This window comes from Diabrotica virgifera, chromosome 9, assembly GCF_917563875.1.
Source record: "Diabrotica virgifera virgifera chromosome 9, PGI_DIABVI_V3a".
Classification (NCBI taxonomy): Eukaryota; Metazoa; Arthropoda; class Insecta; order Coleoptera; family Chrysomelidae; genus Diabrotica; species Diabrotica virgifera.
Genome location: NC_065451.1, coordinates 57,784,615 through 57,808,627, shown reverse-complemented (window position 1 = coordinate 57,808,627; position 24,013 = coordinate 57,784,615). Strand labels below are relative to the sequence as shown.

The window sequence follows — 24,013 nt, the reverse complement described above, 5'->3', positions numbered from 1 at the left end:
ACCGTACCCTACTGGTGGAATGACGAAATTCAGTCGAAACGGACAGAATGCCTTAGATTCAGACGAATCGCCCAGAGACACAGGACCCAGCAGACAAAAGACGAATATAAATCCGTCAAGAAAGAACTAAACAAACTTATAAAGAGCGCAAAGCGCACATGTTACGTAAACGAAATCGTAAACGAATGCTGCGAGAAAGTGAACAGGTGGATGGAAAATAATGATCTTGAACTTGCAGGTCACAAGACAGAAGTGGTCATCCTTAAAGCTCCAAGAAATGGGCCGGACTTGACCTTCCAAATAGGTAGTAGCCAACTAGAGCCGACGAACTGTGCGAGGTATTTGGGTATTGACCTGGACAGAGGCCTAAGATACACGAAACACTTATTAAGAGTGGTTAAGAAGGCAGACGAACGGACGGCAGCTATCCAGAGAATAATACCTAACATTGGAGGGCCCAGCAGCAACAAGAGAAGTTTGTACCTCCAAGTGGTGCAGTCGACCCTTCTATATGGAACCCCCGTCTGGATCAGCGTACTAAAATACCAGAAGTACAAAGATATCATAACAAGGGCCCAAAGGAAGCCTCTTTTAAAAGTGGTGAGCGCGTACCGAACCACTTCTACGTTGGCCTTACAGGTGATAGCGGGCACTCTTCCTATTCACCTGTTAGCCAAAGAGAGACAAATGCTGTATGAAGCACACGATGGCCACTTACAACAGGTGAGAAGGACCATACGAGTAAACATGCTAATGGAATGGCAAAGGGAATGGGAGGTACAGACCACGAAGGCTCGCTGGACCAAAACACTGATCCCCGATGTTGTAGCTTGGTACAACTGTAAATTTAAACGGGTAAATTACTACTTTACTCAGTTCCTGACGGGTCATGGATCTTTTAGGTCTTACACATATGGCATCAAAAAAACCAACGATGATATATGCACCACGTGTCACGAGAGGGACGATGCGGAACATTGCATTTTCCGGTGCAATGTTTTCGTCGTAGAACAACAAAGGCTGCAGAATAGGTTTGGTGCTATCTCGCCCAACAACATCATGCAGATTGCAATGACCAGCAAAGAGAATTTCGAGTGTATAATCGACCATATAACAAGCATCATGAAAAGAAAGTCTATAATGGAAAGATTAGAACAAGCTGGGTGAGGGAGTCTACCTCCTTCATAGCGGTCAACTGTAAAAAAAAAAATAAAAAAATAAAAAAATAAAAAAAAAATAAAAACTTTATTTCTTTCTTTCTTCTTTTTTGTATAAAAATGTATCGAGTTATCTTCTCTTTTTTTTTTCTCAATGTTTCCAAGTTCCTTCGTTTGGGAACTAGATCTTTTCCCTACACGCTCACCGCTATTAGGTAAGTGTTGTAGATATAATAAATAGCTCTAAGGGCACCTTTAATCCGGTCTGCGCGGGGTATCCCCATGTTTCGTTCGCTAATGAACTCGTCCAGGGATACCTCGGGTCGAAGAGGGGGTGGTTTTAGTTGGTAGGTGACCTGGCAGGGATGTCCGAAGGGGGCCCTCTGTCACTTAGTTTTGACACCGTGCCGTCGGCGTATGTCTCTGGTTTGGTTGAATCCAACAGTACTAGGGACACCTTCCCTAGTCGATTTACGAATCTTTCCACCTCATTCAAAAAAAAAATTTTCTTAGCGGTATCTACACTTTTTAGTTAAAATACTAAGCAATTTGGCGGCAAATGATAAATACTATGGCGTTTTGACGGTATCTGCTACAGTTGCCGTCCATATACCTTAGCATATTGCACTTACCGCTAATCTACTTTCAAGAATTCTACGCCTACATTTAGAAACCGCCAAATCGCCTTAGTATTACAAAGTAAATTCGGCCTAACTTTACAAGGTTAAATTATTGTGTTAGTTAAAAGAGTTGTGTTAGTAAAAGAAATAATTAGCGAGGATGGTAAGAACTTTTCGAGATTATTATATCTATTGAAATATATTTTCATTTTTGTTTATAGTATTTCAAGAATTAACCATTTATGTTGTCCTAAACAATATGAATCTGCGCCAAGTGGATGATTTATATTTATGTAACCCTTTGTTAGGTTGCAACAACTAAATCAATGCAACCCATTGATTGCATTTTTTTTTTGTTTCAATACAAGCTATTATCATTGTTTAAATAGACAATGTCTAATAGTAGTCTAGTTATACAATGCTATTATAGATACGGGATTGTAGATTTGGGATATCTTTACCTAATCTTTTGAGAATCCTTTACATAAGTTTTATACAAAAATGCTGGTTTTATTCCTTTTATAAATTTTCTAAGAATGCGTCAGGTACCTGGATAATGATCCAAAAATTTGTTTTCAAGAAACAAAATAAAAATAGCTGAGAAGAGAAAGTCAAAAGTATGGTTTACAATCACATTTACAGTTGAAGAATTCTTTAAAACGCAGATGTTTAAACAGCTATAACAATCTGAACGGATTCTGGTTTTTCGTTGTATAAGTACAGTTCTGCCCAAATTATTAGACGCACTATAAAAGATTTTATAAAAAAAATGATAATTATGAGGTAATACCATTGTAATACTAAATAGGTTTTGTGTATGTACCGGACACAAGGTATGGTGTTCGATTGTCTATTAAATTGTCTATATTGAATCGCAAATAGAACATTAATATTAATGAACCAATATGTATTTATTGACTCTTGAAGGAAAACAGATATAACTACAACTAAATATTGTCAATTTGTTGTTGTCATATTGTGGTTCAACAAAATAATAACATTTAATAGTACTTTAATTCTTTCATTTAATAAACTGGAATACACAGAAAACCTTTCTATTTCATATCAATCACAACTGTAAACCACATACCGCTAATAGGCTTAGTTTTATAGTAAGTTTTGATAAAACGTTTTAGCGGTATCTACCTCTTTTTATATAAAACTTTGTTTCAACATATAATTAACGGTTCCCTTAATAAACTGGGGCATATATCCATGCATAAAAACTATTAGCTAGTCCATAAATCCCTAACGGGCCAAAATTTTAGCATACAATTTTGAAATCGATTTTGCCACCATTTTCTCAAATTTAGTTACCGCCTTTGGGCCTAGCACGGCAGTAAATTCCTCTTCATTATTAAGTGACGACTTAAAATACATAGTCTGCAGCATAACTCGCACACTACAGATCTTTCCACAAAAAAAATCGCATTCTCAGTAACTTTTCTTGTACAAAATAGTTTTCAAAAATGGAGCCAAATCCAGGCGACATGAAAACGAAATAAATGATGGCCTAGAACCATATGGTTGTTTGACGTTGAAGACGACCTGAAAACTATGAATGTACGACAATGCACAAGGACATAACTATACAGGCAGAGACCAATAAAGGTTTATGGTATCAAAGGAACAAGAATAATTAAAAAATACATACACCACTGATTTTTTGCCCTTTTATGACCTACTTTTATTTGTTAATAGCCAGATTAGTAACATAATAATTTCTAACCGAGTTCGATAACTGACCAGTAATAATTATCAGTTGAAAGACTAGTCATCCCACCAGGCGTCTAACGGTGTCACTTCTTATTCAGTAAACAGCAATATAGTTAGTTGTTTATGTATCGAAAGTGAAGTGGCGATTAATTGGTAGTTTACTTTCTCAATGTAACTCTCATGTAAATTTATTATTAATTTGCTGGGCCACAAGCACCAACGAGAAATACAAAGGAGAGGATGTCTTTGTCCCGCGTATTCCGATGATTCCAACAGATTTGCCATTTGATTTCAGATATCTACAATGTGCCGTGCCCTTGGCTTTTACCATGACGATAAACAAAGCGCAATTTTTTGGGACTAGCATGTGAACTTTAGTAAATTTTATATGTTTCTAAGGTGGTACGAAGTTCGCCGGGTCAGCTAGTACAGTAAATTTTTGAAATATGAAGGAGGATCTGACTATTTACAGCTGACATTTGACCGCCATCATCACTTGACTGACACAATATCGCAAAAGCACAGTCTTTTTGTCATTCAAATTTCATTAAACTACTTCACTTGATAGTGGTTCTAGCTCGACTGACAGCGCAGGTGACCTCCTTGCTATGTGCTGTCGACATCGACCGCGACTTAACTAGTAGCATCTACCGCGACCTACACCTCCACCGCGACTTACTTGTTCTGTGCTTACCCTAAGAATTTTTCTGTAGAAATTTTAATTTTAAAAGCATTTTTAATTTAAATAAAAAACCGCATTCTTGGTGGATATAGCAAGCAGAAGAAATATTACATAAAATAGAATTGTATAATTCAATGTTTTAAATAGGTTAAGAGGAAACAGTAGCGATCAATAAGTAGCAAAAACGCGTTCCAAAATTGCGGCTGTAACTTTGAATATTTTTTCGAGATATGTGGCACACGTATTCGTAATATAATAAAGAATGGCGGTACAGAGCCCAATTTGAAAAATATATTAATAGGTGGAAATTACTCTGTAATTAAATACAATATTAAAAAACAAGCCTGTACTGCCATTAAGAAGAACAAAAAATACACTTTCTTCAAATAAACTTTTTTATCCGATGCTTAGATTTTGTGTCATTTTGGAACTACTAAAATTTTTTATTTCATTAGTAGTTCCAAAATGACACAAAATCTAGGCATCGGATAAAAAAGTTTATTTGAAGAAAGTGTATTTTTTTGTTCTTCTTAATGGCAGTACAGGCTCCTTTTTTTAATATTGTATTTAATTACAGAGCAATTTCCACATATTAATATATTTTTCAAATTGGGCTCTGTACCGCCATTCTTTATTATATTACGAATACGTGTGCCACATATCTCGAAAAAATATTCAAAGTTACAGCCGCAATTTTGGAACGCGTTTTCGCTACCTGTTGATCGCTACTGTTTCCTCTTAACACTGTTGAGATCTCTTTGCTGAGAAATGTTTTGAGATCATCATCTCTAATTCCGGGGAATCTGCTTTCTTTCATGAATTACGGACAATCAAACAGGATTCTGTAATCACTGACACACCTAGTGGATTACTGCAGCTGGAGCACTTTGGTAGTGATTCTTTTGTTATAAATTAGGTGTTTGTGTATTAAGGCCTATGACCAATTCTTAGAAGGTTAACAATAACGTAGATGATTAACCGCTCTGCAGCACTACTCTGTGAATGTTTTTATGCCGGATCAACCTTCGGATGATCAAGGAGGGTCAATATTGACCCCAATGTGTGTTTTTCTTTAATAAATTGGGAAACATTTTCAATTTTCAACTCAATATATTTTTATCTGCCTTTAATAATTTCATTCATTCCAGATACCCTCATATTTTGTAATAAAAAAATTCCCTATATTGCACAATAAAAAATATTTTTTAAATTTGGGGTCAAAAACGGCCCCCTTGTCCCTCCATGTTCCAATTTTATATTAAGTAAATACCGTCTATTATGTGGAATTTTTTTAATATTATTGACATTGGTAGTATAAATGCATTTGCCCTGTATAAATAATGCTTCCTAAGGGAGCTAGAGCTCTTTGAAGATAGCGTCTTGTAATTAGTTTTTCGTAAATACCCCCAGAACGCTTCTATTTAGAAAAACAAAGATTGATACGCATATTTATCTTTCAGAGATAAATCGATTCCATCCATTGCGAATTTCTGGTACCGGCCATATGCGTCCATTTTGGGTAGGGCATCGGTTAATTTATCGCATAACTTTTTTGTCTTTAACTTTGTAGCATTTTAGCTCTGGATTATTAAATTGTTAGGTATTCTAGTATTTAAGGGTACTCTTGCTTTAAGTCGGTAGGACATACCGTTTTCTAGGAAAATTGATTTGGAAATTTTTCGTTTGTTGAGTTTAAAAAAAATTGAAAAAAATTTTCAAAAAAAACGGTGTATTATGTCAACTTAAAGCAATAGTAACTTTTAGTACTAGAATACCTCATAAGTTAATAATCTAGTGTCAAACATGCTTAAAAAATAAAGACAAAAAGTTATGCGATAAAATAATAACCGTTGACCTACCCAAAACGGACGCATATGACCGGTACTAGAAATTCGCAACTAGTAATATCGATTCATCTCTGGAATATAACTAAACGTACAAATTTTCGTTTTTCTAAACATTTTTTTTGAATTTTTTTTTAATTAAAAAAACGAAAAAATTTCAAATCGATTTTTCCAGAAAACGGTTTATCCTATGGACTTAAAGTAAGACTACCTTTTAGTAAGACTTAGAATCCAGAGTCAAAAATGCTTAAAAATTAAAGGTAAAAAAGTTATGCGATAAAATAACCGTTGCCCTACCCAAAACGGACGCCTATGATCAGTACTAGAAATTCGCAATGGATAGAATCGATTTATTTCTTGAAGATAAATATGCGTACCAATTTTTATTGTTCTAATTAGAAGCCTTCTGGGGGTATTTAAGAAAAACTAATTACAAGACGCCATCTTCAAAGAGCTCCAGCTCTCTTAGGAAGCATTTTCGGACTAAGTGAATTGGGTTAAATTGTCTTAAAATTATCTGAAGAATCTTCTGTCTTCGTTTGTCGGTTTCTGGACATCCTATACATTATACAATCCCGACCACGTCAAGGTTTACGTAAACACATTTAAACAGCCTTAGATATGGTACTTACAAAATTTTCAGAAGATTTTGAAGATACAGAGCCAACTGAAAATCCCAGGAAACGTGGCCAATGTAAAATTTGCAACCGATTAAATTATTAATCAGCCGTAATTAAAAATGTGTTTTATTAATCATTTATTGATACAGTACCAAATACCAACAATAAAATTATGAATACATTATTTTATTTCTTAAAACAACTTCATTTTTTTTTGTCAATAATTGTCATTTTGACCTGGAGACATTTTTGACCCCCTTACGTCATCCATGTAAGAAATAGAAAAGAATGCGTACTTTGTACGCACGTAAGAAGTCATACTTCTATTATATGATTTCAACCAAATAAATATACTTTATTTTGTACTTTATTTAAATATTAAACTAATTTTAATACCTACCACTTACAAAATTTTTTTATTAAAACCATACCAAAAATAAAAAAAAAAAAACGAATATGAATTGTCCGGATTTGAACGCGGGACCTCTCGGTCTCTAGTCTAATGCTCTGCCAATAACGTACCACGACTCTGTTAACATCACTTCTTGGACATAATTTCAATCACAGTGACAAATTAATCATGTGAAGTATATAAATAAAAATGTTTTAATAATACTCCCGAACAAGGCAAATCCAAAGGCACAAAAATTATAATAAATATATTTACTATATCGCCTCCTCAAAGCAACAGTAGGATATGTAAAAAATGACTTTTGTGATATCCATGTCAAATGATTCGAAATAAACCCTTCTGTTGAGTGTAACACGAAGATAAATAAAAAGTGATATACTTTTTTCATAATATTAAATATATCCTTGTGTAGCTTAATTCCTTTTAGTCCAAATTCTATAATGCAACACTAAGACAACATACATATCAAACCATTATATTTTGTCGTTTGCCCATTTTGGTCATCAATATTAATGCAACACTAAGTTATCTTACGCACATATCCTACTGTTGCCATGTAGTTATTGCTGAGATGCGATTATGTCTGTGTTTATATATCATCCAGCTTGGGGTCACAATTTTATCTTCAGTAATTTAAATAATAGTTCTATTAGGATTGATGTTAAAAGGTGTAGGTTAAGAGTAAAAATGAATAATTCAGCCAATTTAAATTGTAAAAATTATGTGTATTTAGAAGAAGTCAGTATTAGTGTATTTAGCGAACAAAAATAATACTAATTCTGAGTTGTTATCTGGAATTTATCAAGCACAGGAAAAAGGTATGTTAAATTCATGATAAATTCCCCTTTAGAAATTTCGGACTGATTTAAGAAGATGCAATAAGTTTTTACTTTCACAACTTTCAGCATCCACTATTACCAAAACTGACTCTGATGATTTTTTTCATTTTATTTTGTTTATTATCTTGTCAAATTTTTAAATTTTTGGAAAACAAGTATGTTCATGTTATAATTTATGTAATAACATGTTGGAACAACAAAATTGTTTTGTTTTTTGGATTGAAATGTGTAAAATTCTAAACAGAACTTTAGTGCAATATGAGTTTATATAACAGAAATTTACGGATATCGTTAAAAAACAGATTAACTTTGAGGGCAACAGTAGGACAACTAACTTTTTTTTCAATTATTTTTCACTTTTTATGAATTAATATAAATTGTTATGTGACGCATGTAAAGTTAGGTACCTACTCAAACAAAATTCCATGTAAATTCATTCAAATATAAAAAAGTATTATTTACTGAAATTTCGTAAAATTTTCAATTGCGTTTTTCTCGAAACTACATTATTTTACATATCCTAATGTTACTTTGAGGCGACGATATTTTATATTTACTAAAAACGCTAAAATATTCTTTCCGCACCTTTATTGCACTGATACATACATAACTTGAAAGATTTAGAGTATAATAATATTATATAGAATATTACATATACAATATATATTCTTTGGATTTGGCAACTAACTCCATAATGTCTGTGTTCGCACCCAAGTAGCAATTTTTCGACGCATTGGTTGTCAGTACAAACAAATGCACTGTATACAACGTTGTCCGAGAGCATTTTCAGTTGTTTCGGCCAACGTCCCCTACCCCGACTGACATTACGATGTTACAACCTTTAGTTATACGGGCAATTAATTTATTACCATTGTGGCAACTACATATCACAGTTCAGTTTTTTCAACAATCGCAACGACTTAAAAATGTTATAATTCTAAATTAATTTACGCCCTGGCCGACTCTGTAGTTGTCTGTCACGTCACGACCCTGTGTTGTTCTAGAGGTGTGTGACACATTTGCGGCAACTTCCAGAGGAGAAAAAGAATTTACTTTATAACCTTATTTCTTTCTTATTATTATATATTTTATTTTGATGGAAATTTTCGATTTATTTAACAACCTGTTTATTTGTTTTTTTAATAGCTGCTTTCCATTCCATTGTTTTATCAGTAGATTTGAGATTTGATAACCTTAATCTTTGTATCAGCTTTGGCAGACAGGGTTGCCAGGTCAGTTTTTACTCTTTCAGTAGTTTTGTTTTCACAAAATCAGTAGATTCTTTTTAGGCCATGTAAATACAGTAATACAGTGATATGCACATCCGTCCTAAATGTCCCAAGAGGAATTCCACAAAATTGGAAACCTTAATTATTCCAAACCACCAGCTGGTTATTACCATTTTTTAGCTAAAATCTACTATGAAAAAACAAAAGATGTAGATCTTTGAAACACACTCAGTGATCAAAAGATCCACAGGTACTGGTTTAACGACCACTCGTACGAAATCAAACAAATGAAATAGAGAATGTGGAAAAATCCCCTTACGAATAACTCACACATCCACTATTTCTGGCTGGGAAAAATTTTTCGAATAGAATCAAAGATCCAAACACCAGTTCTTAGAAATGTGTTTCGCCCTCTTCAACCTCCGTGGGCTCATCGGTAAAGATGAGAGGTTGAATATCTTTAGACACATTCCATCAAAAAACAACATCCGAGACATAGACATAACAGGAGCGTAAATCTACGCCCAACCTGAAAATGACAGTCTCAAGTTTTAATTCCCTAATTACTTTAGAGTAAGTAAGATAATGTTTATGAAAAAACAAAAGATGTAGATCTTTGAAACACACTCAGTGATCAAAAGATCCACAGGTACTGGTTTAACGACCACTCGTACGAAATCAAACAAATGAAATAGAGAATGTGGAAAAATCCCCTTACGAATAACTCACACATCCACTATTTCTGGCTGGGAAAAATTTTTCGAATAGAATCAAAGATCCAAACACCAGTTCTTAGAAATGTGTTTCGCCCTCTTCAACCTCCGTGGGCTCATCGGTAAAGATGAGAGGTTGAATATCTTTAGACACATTCCATCAAAAAACAACATACGAAACATAGACATAACAGGAGCGTAAATCTACGCCCAACCTGAAAATGACAGTCTCAAGTTTTAATTCCTTAATTACTTTAGAGTAAGTAAGATAATGTTTATGAAAAAACAAAAGATGTAGATCTTTGAAACACACTCAGTGATCAAAAGATCCACAGGTACTGGTTTAACGACCTTCTTCTTCTTAAGGTGCCGAGACCGCTTGTCGATCGTTGGCTCTCATGTTGTGCAGCATATTAACAATCATTGTCTTATTTACAGCCGCACGAAATAGTTCAGTGCTAGTTTTCCCAAACCATTGGCGTAGGTTTTTAAGCCAAGAAGTTGTACGGCGGCCCACACTTCTTTTTCCCATTATTTTACCTTGCATGACAAGGTGAAGTATGTCATATTTTTCTGGGTGACGCATTATATGACCAAAGTATTCCAATTTGCGCCTTTTAACCGTGTTCACTACTTCGCAACTTTTATTCAAACGTTGCAAAACCCTTTCGTTTGTGACTCTTTCTACCCAACTGATCTTCAGAATACGGCGGTAGACCCACATTTCAAATGCTTCTAGGTTTTTTAAAAGCGATTCTGTCAGTGTCCATGCTTCAACCCCGTAAAGTAGTACTGGGAATATATAACATCGGACCATTCTTATGCGAAGTTCCAAATTTAGATCATGACTGCACAGGATTTTCTTAAATTTCATAAAACTTGTTCTTGCTTTGGCAATTCTACTTTTTATTTCTGTACTAGGGTTCCAGCTTTCATTAATATGAGTACCCAGATATACAAGATTACTTACTCGTTCAATTGAGTCATTACCGATTGTTACGTTATAGTTATTATTATTTACGGCTGCCTGTTTACTAATAACCATAAACTTTGTTTTTCTTGCGTTGAGTTTGAGTCCATATATCGCGCAGAATGCCACCATTCGATTCAATAACGCTTGAAGATGTTCAATTGATCCAGTCAGCAACAAGGTGTCATCTGCGTATCTGATATTGTTCATAAGCATACCATTAATGAGTATTCCCTCTTTTGCGTTTTCCAAGACTTCATTTAAGATTGTTTCAGCGTAAAGATTAAACAACATTGGTGACAATATACAGCCTTGTCGAACTCCGCGCTTGATTTTTACTTCTTCAGAGCACTGATTCGCAACCCTAATACATGCAGCCTGGCCCCAATACAAATTTGCGATTATTCTAATGTCCCTACCGTCCAGACCGGTAGTTTTGAGAATATGTAGCATTTTTTCATGGCGAACTTTATCAAAGGCCTTTTCAAAATCAATCGCGCACATGAAAACGTCATGATTTACATCTCTGCATCTCTGAATTAAAACTTGGGTTGCGAATAGTGCATCACGCGTTCCAAGGCCACAGCGAAAACCGAATTGAGTACTTGAGATTCTTTCCTCAATTTTTCTATATGTTCTTTGATGAATGATTCTAAGAAACGTTTTCAATACATGACTCATTAGGCTGATGGTGCGATAGTCGCTGCATTTTGTGGCTCTGTGTTTTTTTGGTAGTACAACAAATGAGGATTTAAGCCAATCTTTAGGAATTTTTCCGCTTTCATAGATTAAGTTGAACAATTTCGTAAGTATCTTAATGCCCTCGACACCTAAAAGCTTTAGTGTTTCTACGTAAATCCCATCTGGTCCGATCGCCTTCCCGTTTTTTGCGTTCTTTATAGCGTATTGCACTTCTTCCTTAGATATTGGAGGACCGCTTATGTCATTTAGCGTTTCTAGTTCGCTTCTTTCATCATCGAATAATTCCTTTATATATTCTGTCCATCGTATTAGTTGACCTTCGATATCGATTATAATTTTTCCGTTTTTATCTTCGATTAGTGGAGGATTACATTTTTTATTCAGTCCTGCAACTTCTTTCAGTTTTTTGTGCATATTGAATGCGTCATAGATACGCTCGTAGTTCTCAATTTCTTTACATTGTTGTTTATGCCACTCTGATTTAGCTGATCTTATTTTTCTTCGAATCATACTGTTTAGCTTTTTGTATTCTGTCAGATTAGCATTCTTATATTTTCTTCTTGCATCCATTAAATTCAATATCTCTTCTGTCATCCACTGTTGCTTATTCCTACGCTGATTTTCCATTAGATGGTCTTCTTGGACTTTTTCCAATGTTTCTTTGCATGACTCCCATAATTGTTCTTCTGAATTTTTATTTCCCAATTTCTGAAACTGATCTTCTAATTTATCGGTTACTATTTCTTTCACTTCCGCATTTGAAAGTTTATCTTTGCTGATCCTAGGAGATATTTTGGGTTTTTTAATCTTTTTAAATTTAAGTAATACTTTAGCTGCTAGTAAGTTGTGGTTGGAGGGTACATCCGCTCCTGGATATGTTTTGGAGGACAAGATAGCATTTCTATATCTTTTTGATATACAGATATAATCAATTTGATTTCTTACTATTCTTCCGTAAGTGTCCATAGGAGATTTCCAGGTGTAAAGTCGTCGCTTAGGCAAGTCAAAAAAAGTGTTGGAAATTACTAATTGTTTTTCTACACAAAATCTAATCATTCTATCTCCACGGTCGTTTCTCGTTCCTAAACCAAACTTGCCAACGACATCTTCTTCACTACCTCTTCCAACCTTGGCATTGAAATCCCCCAATACAATGTTTATATCTTGGCTTCCTGTGAGTGATAATAAATAGTCTAGATCTGAATAAAAGCTTTCGACAACTTCATCGTCATATTGTTGTGTAGGTGCATATACCTGAATGATGTTTAAGTCTGTACGATTTGTTTTTATTTGTAACATTATTAACCTATCTGAGTATAGCACGATATTTTTTACTGATTTTGCGACATTTTGTTCTAAAATAAATGCCACACCATTTCTATGTTGCGGACCTTCTTCACCAGAGTAGTAAATTTCATAATTATCTATCGTTATATGGCCAGAACCCGGCCACCTCATCTCGCTTATACCTAAGATATTTATATTTAACCTTCGCATTTCCTTGATCGTATTGTGAATCTTTCCAGACTCAAACATACTTGTAATATTCCAAGTCGCTATTAAACATTCCTTATCTATTACCAAATTTGATGAATTACAGGGAATTCGCTTGCTGACGACTGGGGAAACCCTGCTGTTTCCCACGCCGAATCTTGGATTCCGAGTCCCATGATTAGTAAATATATTTACATTATTAACATCTGTCATCATGAGTTACTAGGGAAGTTATAATCAGGTAGTTTCCCGTTGCTTTCCTGATTCCACTGCCGTTGACTGAATTTTCAGCTCATCCGCCTTCGGGGCCGATTTCTCAACCCCAGGACAATAGAGTGCCCTTCCGTACCTCCTGGTAACGGTTGATTGCTTATACCGGCGCACATTCGGTTTTTATTTAGGTTTAGGTTCGCAGTATCGCAGCCGGTTAAATCATTATTTGATTGTCGCCTGCGACTTTATGGCACCGCACCTGTTAGGAATTGTATTCCTTAGCCGCGAGCCACTAATGACACAGCTGCTGTCCTGTGTCATGTCCTCAGTTGATCCGCCGGTACTTATTTGGCGAAGCCTTATTCGTACCTGTCCTGTATATCTACAGGAACGTTCCCTATCAGCCATTGGGACGCGCCGTGTTGGGGTTAAGGACTTCCCCATCCAGGTCTGTCTTTCACAAAGTACTGAAAAACCCCTACCCAATTCAGAGCTCTTCCTCCATGCAAACTAGACCTAGCACGGGTTTAACGACCACTCGTACGAAATCAAACAAATGAAATAGAGAATGTGGAAAAATCCCCTTACGAGTAACTCACACATCCACTATTTCTGGCTGGAAAAAATTTTTCAAATAGAATCAAAGATCCAAACACCAGTTCTTAGAAATGTGTTTCGCCCTCTTCAACCTCCGTGGGCTCATCGGTAAAGATGAGAGATTGAATATCTTTAGACACATTCCATCAAAAAAAAAACATCCGAGACATAGACATAACAGGAGCGTAAATCTACGCCCAACCTGAAAATGACAGTCTCAAGTTTTAATTCCCTAATTACTTTAGAGTAAGTAAGATAATGTTTATGAAAAAACAAAAGATGTAGATCTTTGAAACACACTCAGTGATCAAAAGATCCACAGGTACTGGTTTAACGACCACTCGTACGAAATCAAACAAATGAAATAGAGAATGTGGAAAAATCCCCTTACGAATAACTCACACATCCACTATTTCTGGCTGGGAAAAATTTTTCGAATAGAATCAAAGATTCAAACACCAGTTCTTAGAAATGTGTTTCGCCCTCTTCAACCTCCGTGGGCTCATCGGTAAAGATGAGAGGTTGAATATCTTTAGACACATTCCATCAAAAAACAACATCCGAGACATAGACATAACAGGAGCGTAAATCTACGCCCAACCTGAAAATGACAGTCTCAAGTTTTAATTCCCTAATTACTTTAGAGTAAGTAAGATAATGTTTATGAAAAAACAAAAGATGTAGATCTTTGAAACACACTCAGTGATCAAAAGATCCACAGGTACTGGTTTAACGACCACTCGTACGAAATCAAACAAATGAAATAGAGAATGTGGAAAAATCCCCTTAAGAATAACTCACACATCCACTATTTCTGGCTGGGAAAATTTTTTCTAATAGAATCAAAGATCCAAACACCAGTTCTTAGAAATGTGTTTCGCCCTCTTCAACCTCCGTGGGCTCATCGGTAAAGATGAGAGGTTGAATATCTTTAGACACATTCCATCAAAAAACAACATCCGAGACATAGACATAACAGGAGCGTAAATCTACGCCCAACCTGAAAATGACAGTCTCAAGTTTTAATTCCCTAATTACTTTAGAGTAAGTAAGATAATGTTTATGAAAAAACAAAAGATGTAGATCTTTGAAACACACTCAGTGATCAAAAGATCCACAGGTACTGGTTTAACGACCACTCGTACGAAATCAAACAAATGAAATAGAGAATGTGGAAAAATCCCCTTACGAATAACTCACACATCCACTATTTCTGGCTGGGAAAAATTTTTCGAATAGAATCAAAGATCCAAACACCGGTTCTTAGAAATGTGTTTCGCCCTCTTCAACCTCCGTGGGCTCATCGGTAAAGATGAGAGGTTGAATATCTTTAGACACATTCCATCAAAAAACAACATCCGAGACATAGACATAACAGGAGCGTAAATCTACTATTGAAAAATTTTTCCCAGCCAGAAATAGTAGATGTGTGAGTTATTCGTAAGGGGATTTTTCCACATTCTCTATTTCATTTGTTTGATTTCGTACGAGCGGTCGTTAAACCAGTACCTGTGGATCTTTTGATCACTGAGTGTGTTTCAAAGATCTACATCTTTTGTTTTTTCATAAGCATTATCTTACTTACTCTAAAGTAATTAGGGAATTAAAACTTGAGACTGTCATTTTCAGGTTGGGCGTAGATTTACGCTCCTGTTATGTCTATGTCTCGGATGTTGTTTTTTGATGGAATGTGTCTAAAGATATTCAACCTCTCATCTTTACCGATGAGCCCACGGAGGTTGAAGAGGGCGAAACACATTTCTAAGAACTGGTGTTTGGATCTTTGATTCTATTCGAAAAATTTTTCCCAGCCAGAAATAGTGGATGTGTGAGTTATTCGTAAGGGGATTTTTCCACATTCTCTATTTCATTTGTTTAAAATCTACTAAATCAAAAACTAAAATATACTTAAGGATTTTTGGGATATATTTGGGATTTTTTATAATAAAAACAACAGCTCACTTAAGGGGGTAGGGGCAAAATGTCGTCTGTTAAAATGTTCAATATATTTTAAATGTTTTCATTTTTGCGAATCCTTAGAAAACTAATAAGTATTTTTGAAAAATTTAAACGCACAAAGAAAGATTACGTTATTACCGAGGACCGAAAGTCCCTGAAAACTTATATAATGTTTATTTTAATAAGTTACAGGCGTGAAAAAAAGAAAAAAATTAGTGTGACTTTTAATTCCAAATATCTCGTTCAAAAGAAAGGTTTTGGTTTTTCTAAATAATGCAGTCTTTCATTCTGCGTTTAAATTTTTCAAAAATACTTGTTATAGTTTCCTCATGATTCGAAAAAAATGGATCAAATTCTGTTGAAATATACCAAAAATTTACTAAAAAATATTGCCTACTAGAATTTTTTAAAAAATATCAAAAATCTACCAAAGAAGTAGAAATTTACTAAATGTGACAACGCTGTTAATGAGAATGATACACTTTTGACACTGGTCACATGACCTCTGTCACCCAATAAGAGGGTGCGTTCTAAAATGGTTTTGATAGTCGGTGCGGCCGGGTTTGGTTGGCGATTGGACTTCTAAGTTGTCTCATCCGTCAAAGGTTGGTTATACGGTATTTTTTTAGTAATATTGGTAATATTGTTTAATGCGCCATTTTGGTTTTACTTGAGATTTTTGGGATGTAAAGAAAATGAAAACACAGAATATAAAAAATGCAGGCATTTTCTGATACCTTTAAAAGCACCATCAATACATTAAATTTATACAGAACATCTTTAACATAAATTTTGACTTTTATATTAAAATTTGATTTTTTAAATTTGCATATTTTTTGTAAAAAATGTCATAAAAAAGGAGCGCGTGTGTTTTTTATAGGTGAAATATCCATATTTGACGGTAATCTGAGATGCGTTTATAAATTTCACATTAGGTAATAAGTCCTTTATGTATTTATATAAATTTAAATACCCAATACGATGTCAAAACAGTTTACTTTTTGGACTTCGCATTCACCACACAGGTGTTAAAAATATAGGTAAAAAAACATAACTAGTCTGACTCCTTGAGCAACCATTACGAAACGATGTTGCTTAAACAGGAGGTTGCCTAGGCAACGTCAAGACAACTCAAAAATCGTCCACCAAATCAGTGCAGAATAGGGTCGTCTTTTAGGCAATAACACGTTGTAAGAAAACGTTGCCACGCCGTAGACAACGTTGTCGCGTCGACAAATTGCTACTTGGGCATGCGCCCAGGATAATAAAAATTCACTCCCTATCGCGCCTAAAGAAGTATAACTTCAAAAGGTTGGTCAACGAAATGTTAAGCAAGAGTTATTTTTAGACGTATTATGTATGCTGATCACTAAAGAAAGGAATATATGCAAAGTGCATATAGATGCATATATGGCATATTTTCAGACAACAAACACAACATTGCATATTTAAGCTAAACACGATTTATTTTGCATATTTTAAAAATAAATTATATAAAAGTTTAAAATTTTCCTCTCTTAGTTGGAATTTTATAACTTCGATATGAACGAGCTCGTTATTTATCTATCTATCGCTCATTATTACCTATCTGGACTTTCCCATTACTACTTGAATTTAAAAATTATGGGTGTTCCCAGAAAAATATTATTTTATTAGCGTAGCAAGTCGTAGGTACCTACCTGCTTTTAAGGGTCTAATATTTATTTTGTCAGTTTCCGGCCAACATTTGCTTAAAGTAAACGTTGTATCGTATTTAGTGTTTTTGAAGTGATTGGTATATATTAAATTTAAATATGTCTACCATTCAAAAAAGTGCTTGGATAAAGTGTTTTTCCGAGTTAAAGCTAAGTGGAGACAAAGTATTTTGCAAGGCCTGTTCCAAAATCGTAAGTTACATTCATTTTCACATTTCATTTTTTAAATGAGGAACTGACAAACAAAAGCATCATTTGTTTTTTCGTTTTTTACCAGATCTAATAAAGTCATTAGAACAAAGGAATTTACAATTAAGTGATTCGGTTAATCTTCTTAACACTTTTTCTGCACATTGTCAAAAAATTCCCGGAAATACAGGGATTACAATTAGAAATAAATTAAAAAATGTTTTAGAAAAAAATGAGGGCTTCGATTGTTTGAGGAAAGTTGTACGTATTTTTGAAGGCAACTTTTCTGAAGATCTTACGACTTGGCAAATTATTTTCTGCCTAAATTAAAATATTGTCCTATAACATCAGTAGATGTAGAACGAACTTTTTCTGTGTCCAAATACGTTTTTAGTGATAGAAGGCAAAAGTTGCTATTTGAAAATTTTGAAAAATATTTGATTAAAAATTCATACTATAATTTAGATTCTTAATTTAATTATAATATCAGTTTTTGTGTCATTTCATTTGTTTTTATGTGAAAAATAAATATGTATTAAACATAAATGTAGGTTGAATTTTTTAAACATAAATGTTTATATAAAGTCATTATTTTTATTTTCAATTCAGAGATCATTACCCTCTTTCTATGGCCATTTCGAACCCCTTAGTTCTCATCAACAAAGCTACCGTAATGATGCTCTGAAAAGAAAATAAAAATCTTTGCCATTTTTGTCAATTATAAAATATAATTAACATTCAGACGCTATAGCGACATCTATTAACAACTTGTCGAAACCAAAAGACTCCATTTTCAAACAAATAAATGTTAAAAAATAATAAAATCCTTGGATTTCTTAGTTCGGAAACAGATTCTCTCTTATACCTATTCCCCATCCTTCTAAAATTTGCAAGGAATAAAGGGTGATGGATGCAGAGACGTGGGGGTCTATATAGTTGCACTCCACAACACATCTTTTCATCGAGGCAAAGATCAACGAAACTGTCTCCTTGTACTCAATACGTGAGTAAGAACGTAGGTAGATAAAGGCATTATTTTTATTTTCAATTCAGAGATCATTACCCTCTTTCTATGGCCATTTCGAACCCCTTAGTTCTCATCAGGAAAGCTACCGTAATGATGCTCTGAAAAGAAAATAAAAATCTTTGCCATTTCTGTCAATTATAAAATATAATTAACATTCAGACGCTATAGCGACATCTATTAACAACTTGTCGAAACCAAAAGACTCCATTTTCAAACAAATAAATGTTTAAAAATAATAAAATCCTTGGATTTCTTAGTTCGGAAACAGATTCTCTCTTATACTTATTCCCCATCCTTCTAAAATTTGCAAGGAATAAAGGGTGATGAATGCAGAGACGTGGAGGTCTATATAGTTGCACTCCACAACACATCTTTTCATCGAGGCAAAGATCAACGAAACTGTCTCCTTGTACTCAATACGTGAGTAAGAACGTAGGTAGATAAAGGCATTATTTTTATTTTCAATTCAGAGATCATTACCCTCTTTCTATGGCCATTTCGAACCCCTTAGTTCTCATCAGGAAAGCTACCGTAATGATGCTCTGAAAAGAAAATAAAAATCTTTGCCATTTCTGTCAATTATAAAATATAATTAACATTCAGACGCTATAGCGACATCTATTAACAACTTGTCGAAACCAAAAGATTCCATTTTCAAACAAATAAATGTTTAAAAATAATCAAATCCTTGGATTTCTTAGTTCGGAAACAGATTCTCTCTTATACCTATTCCCCATCCTTCTAATCCGTCTCTGCATTCATCACCCTTTATTCCTTGCAAATTTTAGAAGGATGGGGAATAGGTATAAGAGAGAATCTGTTTCCGAACTAAGAAATCCAAGGATTTTATTATTTTTAAACATTTATTTGTTTGAAAATGGAGTCTTTTGGTTTCGACAAGTTGTTAATAGATGTCGCTATAGCGTCTGAATGTTAATTATATTTTATAATTGACAGAAATGGCAAAGATTTTTATTTTCTTTTCAGAGCATCATTACGGTAGCTTTCCTGATGAGAACTAAGGGGTTTGAAATGGCCATAGAAAGAGGGTTATGATCTCTGAATTGAAAATAAAAATAATGCTTTTATCTACCTACGTTCTTACTCACGTATTGAGTACAAGGAGACAGTTTCGTTGATCTTTGCCTCGATGAAAAGATGTGTTGTGGAGTGCAACTATACAGGGTGTAACAAAAATATAGGTCATAAATTAAATCACATATTCTGGGACCAAAAATAGTTCGAATGAACCTAACTTACCTTAGTACAAATATGCACATAAAAAAAGTTACAGCCCTTTGAAGTTACAAAATGAAAATCGATTTCTACGAATATATCGAAAACTATTGGAGATTTTTTATTGAAAATGGACATGTGGCATTCTTATGGCAGAAACATCTTAAAGAAAAATTATAGTAAAATTTGTGCACCCCATAAAAATTGTATGGGGATATGGTTCCCTTAAACCCCCCCAAACTTTTATGTACATCTCAATTAAATTATTATAGTGGTACTATTAGTTAAACTCAATATTATTAAAACTTTTTTGCCTCTTAGTATTTTTTCGATAAGGCAGTTTTTATCGAGTTAAGGCTTATTATTCAATATCTTTACATAAAAATTTTATGGGGGTTTTGTTCTTTTAAACCCCCCAAATGTTTGTGTACGTTCCAATTAAAATATTACTGCAGTACCATTAGTTAAACACAGTGTTTTTAAAACTTTTTTGCCTCTTTGTATTTTTTCGAAAAGGCACCTTTTATCGAGATGTGACTTCTTTTTTTAATATGGTTCAAAATATCTCTAAAAATGTAAATCATAAATAAATGTTCATATTATTAACAAGTCTCCATAATCGTACTTAACCATATACAAATATGTGGTGGATTTGACAAATATTCGAAATATCTCGATAAAAACTGACTTTTCGAAAAAGTACTAAGAGGCAAAAAAGTTTTAGAAGCGTTGTGTTTAACTAACGGTACTACAATAATAATTTAATTGGAACGTACAAAAAGTTTGGGGGGGTTTAAAAGAACAAAACCCCCATAAAATTTTTATGGGGTGTCCAAATTTCACTATAATTTTTTATTAAGATGCTACTGCCATAAGAATTCCACATGTCCATTTTCAATAAAAAATCTCCAATAGTTTTCGATACATTCGAAAAAATCGATTTTCATTTTGTAACTTAAAAGGGCTGTAACTTTTTTTATGTGCACATTTGTACTAAGGTAAGTTAGGTTCAATCGAAATATTTTTGGTCCTAGAATATGTGATTAAATTTATGACTTGTATTTTTGTTACACCCTGTATAGACCCCCATGTCTCTGCATTCATCACCCTTTATTCCTTGCAAATTTTAGAAGGATGGGGAATAGGTATAAGAGAGAATCTGTTTCCGAACTAAGAAATCCAAGGATTTTATTATTTTTAAACATTTATTTGTTTGAAAATGGAGTCTTTTGGTTTCGACAAGTTATAAATGTTTATATTTAATATACTGTTTTATTTTTGAGTATTTTTAATATGCATTTGCATATTTGAACAAATTTAGAAAAAATACCTGCATATTTGTAGTGAAAGTAATGCATATATATGCGCATATTTTGGTAATGTTGTGTTGCATATATTCCGCTCTCTACTGATTACTAATCCGATATCAAAAAATGTGTACCTAACTACGTATTATAACATATCGCCATTTTTATGAGTTATACCGTTTTTATTAATGTTCTCAAAGGCGGAAGTGAAGCATTTCGTTTTAACTAGGTAATCATCAGTTTTGATCTGTCTATAAGAGTGTATTCAGTCTAAGATAGGACACCCGGATATATTAATTCTCTCAACACCCGATAAGAGTACTTTTTCTATTTTCTGTTTTGACAATATTCCCGTATATTGCATCGGAATCCGCTGTCACCTATTCTCTATCTGTTACAGTTTTTCCAATCTAAAACTGGACAGATGGACGGAAGAGCAGATAAACATAATCTTTAGGATCGAAATATGCCAGTAAAAAAAACTCAGAATAAGCTTACATGCTAGTGCAGTCACTGAAGGTTTTCACCTTCGATTTCGTTGAAACTCCATCGATTTGCATGAAAATTGGTGATTAGTTAGAGAATACCTCAAGGAGCAAAGGTGACATGATGCCAACTTGCACTTCTACCCTGAGGGTGGATGCCACCCCTACTCGTGGGTAATATTTATTTTATTAAAAATAATGCCATAAATCGATAAACGAACAAATTCTAAGCAAAATTTGTTATATAATGTTATTAATATAAATCAATACTTTTTGAGTCATTAAAGATCAAATATTTAATTTTTTCGTAAAAAATGCATGTTTTAAAGCTGTTTTTAACGTGTACTCCAAATATTATAAGCTTTTACAAAAAAGTTATTATTACCAAAATTTAAGATAATAAAAAATTTAATATACTTCATACTTAGAACTGTAGAACTAAACTAATGTTAATTCAAATCGAGTTATCAGTAGTTGAATGTATATTTTTTTCGACGAGTACTGAAATCTAAGTATTCAAGCTTAAATCACGGGAAAACCGATAATACCCTTTCAAATTTTTTAGGAAAAAGTGAAAAATAAAACATTCGCCATTTCCACAAAAATTAAAATTTATAGTAATCCTTACAAAAATTTTAACCAGTTTAGAATGCATATTTTTGAAAAAAAAAATATAATTTAAAAAATCAGAACTTGCATTGAGTTTCCAAAAAAATTATAGAACAGTTTTTGCTTAGAATTATGTTCTCTTGCCACCTCCGTGGTAATTTTGACCAAAAAATTGTCCCATCCACTTGAAGGGTGGGAACAGCCCCCAAGATAAAAGCGCCCTAGTATATAGGGTAGACTTTACTTTTTGAGCTATTCCCTACTTACTGTGAAAAAATCAAGTAAAACGATGTAGTAGGATGGAATTCGGAGATAAATGCCCTCATTGACTGCCCTATGTTCTGAATTCGGTATGAAAGTATTTATTTAGATGGTCCAATATGCTGAATTGTACAATAGTAAATTTCCCATTTTTTAAAATACAGTTGTAAGTTATGAAATTGTGTACAATATTATTTGATATAAACTAAGTGCATAGAAATCGTCCCACTTTAAACTTTTATTTTAACTATAAGTTTTTCAAAAAGAGATAGGTATAGTGCTTGAAAGATAATTTAACACGCTCTAACATGAGTATGCATTTACGAAAATGTCATAGGACAGTTTATATTTTAACCAACGTAACATTTGTAAACAAAAATCTTACATAATGTTCTACAGTATAAATAGTTTTTTTTTCAGACTCTTAAAGACAAAGAGAAACAGTTGATATAGCCGATAGCTGATTTGGTAAATAAATATGTTTTTTATTTGGCAACAGCGCTTTCCTGCTAAATTTGACAGAAAAACTAATATCAAAAGGAAAATTTGTTGAACTTTTTTGCCGTCAAGTTTGTACCATTGAGTTATGATGTCATTAAATCTATGACGTGCACGCCTAATTGTTTGCATTTGACCATAGCTTGAAAATCGTAGCTCATAAACAAATTAAAATATCGGCATCAAAATAATAAAAACAGTCATTCTTACCATTCATGGGTCTGAAGATCAAACTCTCCATAAAGTTGTCCCATAGTTATCGATTTTGGATTGAGGACGTATGCGTGGACAGGTTGGAAAGGATAACCACTCGGTTGAGGTTCGCCTTTAAGACTTGTCATCGCATCTTTTAAAATTCTGTAACACTGAGAAAAAAGAAAATTTTATTAAAATATTTAAAATATTTTATATATTTGTAATAGTCCAGGAACCGAAGCTTTTCACCTCGCAATTTTTACAGAATGGATCGATTTACTTGAAAATTTAAGAGTAAGTAATGGATAGTCCAAGGATCAAAATCAATATGATGCCGAAAGGCGCTTTTACTATGGGGGTGATTACCAGCCCATCTCGGGGGTGGAAATTTTTTATATATTTTGACCGCAAAAGTTAATAAGAACGTTCATTCTAAGCAAAAAATGTTTTATACATTTTTTTGATAAAATTAATAGTTTACGATTCACTCAATTTTTGCAGCAGAAAAAATGTTTTTGAGCCAACTTCTTGGGAATTAAATAAACCACAATTTCATATTTAAATATATTTTCGTATCTCTGATACTAATCTTTCTATTCTGAAGAAAATGGCTTTTTTTACCAAACAACAAAAATCTGTTATTCGCTTTTAACTCCGGTTTTTTTTAAACTAATCATTCTAAGCAAATCAGACTTGTAGAATATATTAATACTACATAAATAAAGAAGACTGAATAAGACCAATG

At 33.6% G+C, this 24,013-nt stretch overlaps 1 protein-coding gene across 1 annotated transcript in view; it reads right to left on the bottom strand.

Moving 5' to 3' along the window:
• The window catches only part of LOC114334288 (dynein axonemal heavy chain 1-like), a 947,682-nt gene that overhangs the window by 95,593 nt on the left and 828,076 nt on the right, over window positions 1-24,013 (bottom strand). The window contains exon 17 of the mRNA XM_050660136.1: window positions 23,284-23,438. Coding sequence (XP_050516093.1) covers window positions 23,284-23,438 — 155 coding nt within the window. The remainder of the gene's footprint in view (window positions 1-23,283; window positions 23,439-24,013) is intronic.